Raw genomic sequence first — 7,522 nt, 5'->3', positions numbered from 1 at the left:
TGGCTGAAAACCTGGCAAACGTCAGCAGTGTGTACAGTGTGTCCTTAAAAAACTTGAGGAAACTGGACAAGTGGAGGACAAAAGAAGTAGCAGCAGCTGTCTACAGACAGCCCTGGCCTGTCTACAAAACTGTCTACAGCAGATGAACAGTATCTGAAAGTCATGTTCTTAAGGGAAAAATCCTAATCCTAATTCTCTTGTTTGTTGTATGTAGGTCCCGTACCAAGAGCAAATACTTGATACGGGACCTGAGAGATTCATCTTGCCCTTTAGTTGATCCATATACTGTTTAATGAAGCTTCGTCAGATCTCAGTGGAAGAGTGGCTGTCAATAAGCCTTTCTTATGGAAGGGAAACGGGGAGAAAAGGCTGAAGTATACCCGAGTGTACAAGAATTGCACCGGAAATCACGGACAAGTCAGTATTGCTTAGAGAGGTCAGGAAAGAGGTACAACATGACGTGTCTACAGTCCTCCGTAAAACATGGTGGAGGTTCTGCCTTGGTTTGGAGCTACATTTCAGCCAGTGTTGTTGGTGAGCTTGCCTTGTATTTTGTATAATAAGATTGGCAAAAGCTTCGTTTTTAAGCATAACAATGATCATAAACACACTTCCAATGCAGTAAAAGCATACCTGGATAGATGAGCCTGGACTTCAACAGAGCAAAAGACAGCCAACATCCAAAGAAGAGCTTTGAATGTCCTTCAAGAAGCCTGGAGAACTATTCCTGAAGATGACTTAAAGAAATGATAACAAAGTTTAGCTAAGAGAGTTCAGACTGTGTTGAAGAATAAAGGCTGTCATTACCAAATATTCACTTTCAAGCTTGTTAGAATCATAGACTATTTGTTTTGTACTGTATTTATATTTATATACTGTATTTTCATTCATGTGTGCATGTTTCTATGAATTGCTACGCCTAGTTCCCATTTTTCTAGCAACATATAAATAAATTAAGGATGTCTCAAGACTTTTGAACTGCACTTCACCCTAAAATTGGACTGTGTTACAGAAGAGGAGCTATAAAGCAATTCCTACTTTTGGATGCTCATATTAAATATGGCCAAAGTTTCACATAATGAGATCAGCGAATGCGTAAGCAATCCCCGCGAGCCAAAAGCTCAGACTTCAGGCTCCTCTAGACTCGATTTAGTCCGACAAGTCATTACCACCCGGCTACACAGAGAGCAGATATCCTCAATACATTCATCTCAGGCACACAACTCTGTCTCTGAGCACAGCAGCACCATCCAGCTGCCTCTGTTTGCATGGGGCAGTCCATCAGAAGAAACTTGACATGAAGGAAGGGTGGCCCTTAAAGTGAGAGCAGCTGAAAGCAGAGCAGTGAACTCTGAGTCATGCAAAGCTAACCCAGCAGAGTGAGAACCAAAAATCTGGAGCTAAAAAAGAGCAGCATACTGTCTTAATATTTCAAGACACTGGCCCAGTTGCTGTTCTTGTTCATGAATGATTTTTGAAGAAGAAAGCTAGTAACCACTTCTTAAAGAGTGTTAAAAAAACAAACCTCAGGAGGAAATAATGAAGGAAATTTTTTGCTTTGATTTCATTGAAGTCATCTGAGGCTTATGTTCCTACTGGCGGTCATGCAGTGCAGTGTTTCCTTCTGGCTCGAGGCCTCTGCCTTCAGCATTTTGCTCTTCCTGCTGTCTTTGCACTCTGCTGCCTGACAACAGCAGGCGCTCTCCATCCCAGCAGCTTACACGCCATCACGGCACTGAGGACTACACCAACGCTTCCCCCACCCTCCACCCCAACTACACTCCTTTCCCCCCTTTTTTTTTTAACTCCACTGATGCAAAAACACAGTCTCTCCTTAACGGCTTAGCTCTCCTTTCACTCACTTTTGACGCCGCCTTTATTCTGCACAGCCGCTGATGCTGTTTATCCCTCCAAAGCAACACTGAAAACAGGTCACATGCATTGTGTCTTTATTATAAATGTGCTGCAGAAGTATAATATTCCAAGTGTCAGCTTATCTTTGCAATTTGAAACTTCCATCATCATACATTACAAAAAATCAATAAATAAACAAAAAGAAAACAGAACATGCCAATAACCACAAAGATCATAGAAGCCTGGTGGGAATACAGTGGCTGTCTGGAGGGTATCCAACAGCTTCAGCGCCTACATCAGATCTTAATTACGTAAAGGTAACTCATATCCACTGGAGGATTAGCACAATATCTGCAGAGTACATCAACTGTAGATTACAATCAGTAAATTTACATTATTAACAAAGGGGGGTGGGGATGGGGTGTATATATATGCCGCAGTTGTCTCGACAGAAAACTATCTGCAGGGCCAGAACTCATGATGAGACCCTTGAAGTCGCGGCATTGGAAAATCTGGGACACAGCAAAATAAAGTTTTTAATCACTTTATCGATTAAATCACAGTGAAAACCACAAGTAGATAAAGATTAGAGGTTAGCGAAGGATACACAGGAGATATTAGAACAACGATAACAAACCCGGCTTTTAAAATGATGTTCTTCACACTAAAATGCTACGACACTGCTACTTCAGAGCCCCCACCCATGTCTGATCTAGTGTTTCACAAACACCTACAACGAAAAGGTGCTGACTCATCCAGGTGGGAATCAACTACGGAGGGTATTTTATTTCTTTTTCTTTTTTTTTAAAGTATAATATAAGAACAATCTGTCTGCTTTCCAAGCTCGGGCTACCTGAGGCTACAGCCGCATCTTTGACTAAACAATCACAAGGTATTTAATTTGTTAACCAAATAGTGATGCCCGCACTGCCTTACAGCTGCCGCTCCGCTGCGGCGCAGCACTTCCAGAGTTTCAAAATCAATCCCTTACAAAGATTATCAAAAGACAGATGGTGCGGCATCACTGACTTCCCTGTAAAGTCTGTGTGTTTTGTTTTGTTTAAGCTTTTATCACTACAGCGTGACTTTTTCCCTCCTTTCTCCAGCTCACAGTGGTTGCAGGTGTCGAGCAGATACACAGTATAGTTGCACAGAGCGAAAGCACATCTCGATGCTTCCCTCCACATCAACTGGTGAGAAGTGAGGTCTTTGCAAAGCAAGAAACTTTTTTTTTTATCCCCTTGCTCTAAATTCTTTTATTTGGCACATATTTCCTCCTCGCTGTGTCGACTGTGCCTCCGTAATCCCCTTTTCCGTTTTAGCACCCACGGCTTGGTAAGCCCCGCTTTCATCCTCCTTTTAGTCGGCCCGTACGCTCAAACACAAGATATCATGGAGTCATTTTGAGCCACGGAGCAAGAGACAGTCTGAAACAAGAGGACATAACTGGGATTCAAAGGGTTTCCTCTCTGCTGCGCGTGTGAGTTCATGTGCGCAACACAAAATCCCGGAGCCTCTCTGTGCGTTTGAGGGGGATTTAACCAGAGAGGTCATTTTTTGTTGGGAAGTTGAGAGGCGATCCCTCCGCTGCGCTCTAGTCCACCAGTTTGGAGGCTTGTGATGAGATCTCTTCAAGAGTTCGAGTGTCTCTGTGTTGGAAATCATTCCAAACGTGTTGGCCGGAATACGAAGGGACTGATTAAAGTCTGTCTGTTCCCTTCTCTCCAATCTAACGTCCCATGGACCCCTCCCCTCACACCCTCCCCTCACACCCTCCCCAGATTTAGAGTAGCAGCATTTGCATATTTTATTCTCTTCCATTAGCAAAGAAGAAAAGAAAAGAAAACAGGGGGGCAGGAGGGGGATTTATATCGATTACAGAAATATAAGTAAGCGCTGTATATCGCGGGGAGGTGGGGGGCAAGGGGGTGTGGGGCACATTTGTCACACATCCAGGTAATGACTAGGCAGGTAAAGATGGTGGTGCAGGTGCGGGGCCAGACGGTCTGTTGCCTTATCCGGTTTCATCCTGGGATGAAACTCAGGGTTTCACATTTACTAAAAAAAGAAAAGGAAGCGTATTAGTCAGAGCTTTATATTCTGCAACTTCATATGGATGTATAAACTTTCACAGACCACAGAGGACAGTTACATAATGAGAGAAGAAGAAAAAACAAGGATTGCCAAATCCCAGCGCTCTTCAACTCAAGTTGAAGTTGAGTCTACAGTTGTTCTTCCAGTCATTGAGCTAATTAGCACATCTCTTGGCTTAATAAGACCCACAAGGCTGCAAATGGGCACGCTCAGAAATAAAGCAGAAATAAGTGTAATCTGAAGTGAAAAGGCATGATTGAGAATGACTAAACTGCACGTGTCTAAATGTAGAAGAACAGCAAAACAAAAAATAAGACAGAGGCTGGTCCCTTTCTTTGCGAGTCACTGAAATAATCACTGATCTGTTATCAGAATCCTTTTTATTTGCAAACGTACAATAAAAAGCACATTTGTCCAGCTCCCGAGCCGGTCAGCAGCTCACGAGCTGGGCATACAGTGGTTATACATGTGGTACAGAATCAACAAGGCTTCACATTTTGTACAAGCAGAGAGGGCAAGGCGTGAAAACAAGACAGTGGACTACACACGTCACTCTACAGATACACACACGGCAAAACCGAGGCATGCGGTCGGTTACAGCTGTAGGCCACCCGTGCAAACATGGAGGAACACGTCAGAAAATGTAGATCTGCGTCTGCTTCGGGAGGGCTTAATATGTTCTGATCTCTGTGCAGCGGCGACATGGTTTCTAAAGGCTAAAGTGCTGCAGTGTATAAAGCCACGTGCAGGCGTTGGGGCTAGCGCTCTACTGTGCAAACACAGATAGTAATAATATCAGTGATTAAGGTCAGACTGTGCCAACAGAGCTGAATATATTGTGCTAGTATGATGGGATAAACGGTGACAACAGCAGGTTGTGGAAGCTGCGACACATCCGTCAGTAATTCACGAGACGAGAGGAGAGTTCGCAGGAAAGAAGCGGCTCAGCAACACAGGAGGTTAAAAAGGAGAGGTTAGGGGGGGTTTAAAGGTCAGATTTGGGACACTCACTGGCCAGGTTGACAATGCAGGCGATGATAATGATCGTCCCTCCTACTAGTGAGACCATGGAGAGCATCTTGGCCACGCGTCCCAGACGCACGGCGCCGTCCAGATTTCCCTGCTCCAGACTGTTCTTGGACTGAGGGAGAAGATCAAAGCGTCTGTTAGCATCAGCGTGATTAAAAAGAATAAACTCCAAAAACCAAACACACACACACACAAATCCTGCTCTCACCATGATGGAGTAGACAAATCCAACAATGTTGATGGGCCAGACTGGGCAGAAGCAGGCCAGCACGGAGAGGAGGAGGTAGTCTTTGACTTTGGAGCGGTCCAATGGTGGGTTGGTGGCGATGCTGGAGTGGCGAGAAAGCGACGGCCTGGGCGAGAAGGCGGTGTAGCCGATGGAGCTCGCCCTGCTCCCCTTCCTGGTCTTGCCGTGATGAGGGTAAGAGATGGAGTGCTGCCTTCTGGGAGGAGAGGAGACGACTGGAGAGGTGCTCTTCTCCTCGGACACTGAGTGGATCCCGTTACCTGCGTGTGAAGGATGAAGAGGACAAAGAGGTAATACGCCAGTGCTCGCACGCCTCCCGTGCTCTCCCGGGAGTTCATCCACGCGCAGGAATTTGACTTTCCCCCAGCGAGCTGACTAAGCAGCTGCCCGACCCTGCCTCCCTCCCCACCCGCTGCCTCGCTATGAGGTCAAACTCAAGTCACTCACCGTTCTTCAGCTTCTCGTTGATGACTATGACGAGCTCTCCTTTGGATTTGCTGCGGGCGGGCCTGGTGCCAGCCGGGCTGCTGCTGCAGCTGTGGATGAGCTCTTCGCCTCTGACTGGCAGGCACAGCTCAGAGACGGGGGCCTGGCTCGACAGGGAGCCGTCTTGGTCCAGAAGCGATGGTTGTTCTTCCACAGGCCAAAGGCCGGGGGCGGGCATCATGTTCACAGCCATGCTGACAGAAAGAGAAGCCCGTGTTCGTGGTCCGGTCCTGCACGTCTGTAGTTACACCTGGGGCCAGAAAGTGGTTTTAAACACATTCATAAACAAAAACTGTTCCTTCCCATCTGCTTAGGGATTGTGCAGAAATCACTGCAGTGGGGAAGAGGGCAGACAGATGGAGCAAGAGATAAATCTTTTCTTCTATTTAAACTATTTTTTAATCAAATATTTAGACCAATTTTTGCTATTGGAGGACAGCAAAATAATAGCAAGTCTATAGATGTTGAGTTCTTGGTCACAGTCTCAACCCAACAGAAAGCAGCTATAGGAAAGTAGGGCATAGTATCAAATGAGCCACAAATGACCTAAAAGTGATTAAACGGTGCCTTCATGGTTGGGTTGTTTGCCTACAGTTTATTTAGTAAAACTCTACTTGTTTGAATCAGTTTGCAGATGCTGGGGAGCAGCGCTGCCTCCCTGAAATGAAATATTTATATGGCTGGCAGGGGATTTCTAACTAGCAGTTTTCATACAGCCCATAAACACATCCCGTTTCAGCAGATTTCAGAGTGGATGTGGGCTCAATATCACCCATAAGCCTCTTTATAATCCCCTTTTGAACGTCAGATGACATCTCACGTTTGATCACTGCTCACAGCTGCTGAGGGATGGATGAGCAAAACACAGCGAACTGTATATAAGGCCTCCAAGACTCGCTTTCTCAGGTAACAAAAAGCAGGTCAACAAAAAGGAGGAGCGGAAAAAAACAGGTATGGCAGATGGAGACGGCTTTCCTGCCTCGGTCTCCGTGCAGGTGTGTACATAGCTTTATTTCACCGTGTGTACACAACCGCTCACCGACATATGGTGGCCGGTTTTGCCGGACGCAGAACAATAGCTAGAGGACACAGCGGTAAAAAGGCTGAGGACAAAGGGGGGAGAAAACTCGGATAGAGGCCAACAGGGAGGGAGGGAGGCTGCTCGTTAATTAGCCTGCCGCTGATGGGTTGGATTCAGTGGATGTGCGCTGCTAAACTGCACCGATAAGCAGGAAAAACACATGCACTGGATTCACAGGAAATGACTGGAATACATAAACAGCCATTTGTGTATCTCGCACCCATCAATCCATCAAAGGGAAAACTGTAATCAAACTGACCTTTGTTTCCGTCCCTTTCTTTTTTAATCCAGCGCTTGCCTCGTCGTCATCACGTCGCTGGATTGTGCATCGTGGTAACCTCACTCCCAGGTGGGAAAAAACACAAAACTGTCAGACGTGACCAAACATCTCCAGAGCGCAGAGGGTTTCTAGACGTGCTCCGTTTAAAAGCCCGATCATATGATTTATGTCCAGTGAAAGCTGAGGGAGGGAAAAAACAGAAAGCGGTGGGGCTGGTGTAGCCTTGCGCCAGCGCAGTGAGCTGGGATGGATGGAGTCTCCTGGATATCAGGGTGGTTCAGAGAGGAGGGGTGTGTGTGCGCGTGTAACGAAAAGTGAAATCAACCAGAGTACGTGCTGTGGAGGAAGAGAAAAGGTGTGTGTGTGAGAGATGTGCTGTAGGGGGCGGTGGTTTATAGCATCCACCTACCGCCGGTGTTAAACTGTGACCTGCTGTCTGTGCGATGCTAAT

The 7,522-nt window shown here is 46.2% G+C and overlaps 1 protein-coding gene across 2 annotated transcripts; it reads right to left on the bottom strand.

Annotated features, from left to right (window-relative positions):
• Positions 1-1,938: 1,938 nt before the first annotated feature.
• Positions 1,939-7,427, bottom strand: prrt2 (proline-rich transmembrane protein 2). Of its 2 annotated transcripts, XM_005749262.1 has the most exons (5): positions 7,051-7,427; positions 5,672-5,960; positions 5,186-5,484; positions 4,960-5,089; positions 1,939-3,912 (listed from the first exon to the last, which is right to left on the bottom strand). In XM_005749262.1, the coding sequence occupies exons 2-5, from the start codon at positions 5,901-5,903 to the stop codon at positions 3,896-3,898; spliced, it is 678 nt and encodes a 225-aa protein (XP_005749319.1). In that variant the 5' UTR covers positions 5,904-5,960; positions 7,051-7,427; the 3' UTR covers positions 1,939-3,895. The 2 variants fall into 2 exon arrangements, with proteins under 2 accessions (XP_005749319.1, XP_013770411.1); XM_013914957.1 differs by lacking the exon at positions 1,939-3,912 and having other exon boundaries at positions 4,310-5,089.
• Positions 7,428-7,522: the final 95 nt, after the last annotated feature.

This window comes from Pundamilia nyererei, unplaced genomic scaffold, assembly GCF_000239375.1.
Source record: "Pundamilia nyererei isolate P.nyererei 1_Seehausen unplaced genomic scaffold, PunNye1.0 scaffold00240, whole genome shotgun sequence".
In the NCBI taxonomy this organism is placed as follows: Eukaryota; Metazoa; Chordata; class Actinopteri; order Cichliformes; family Cichlidae; genus Pundamilia; species Pundamilia nyererei.
This window is presented reverse-complemented; position numbering and strand designations above follow the sequence as displayed.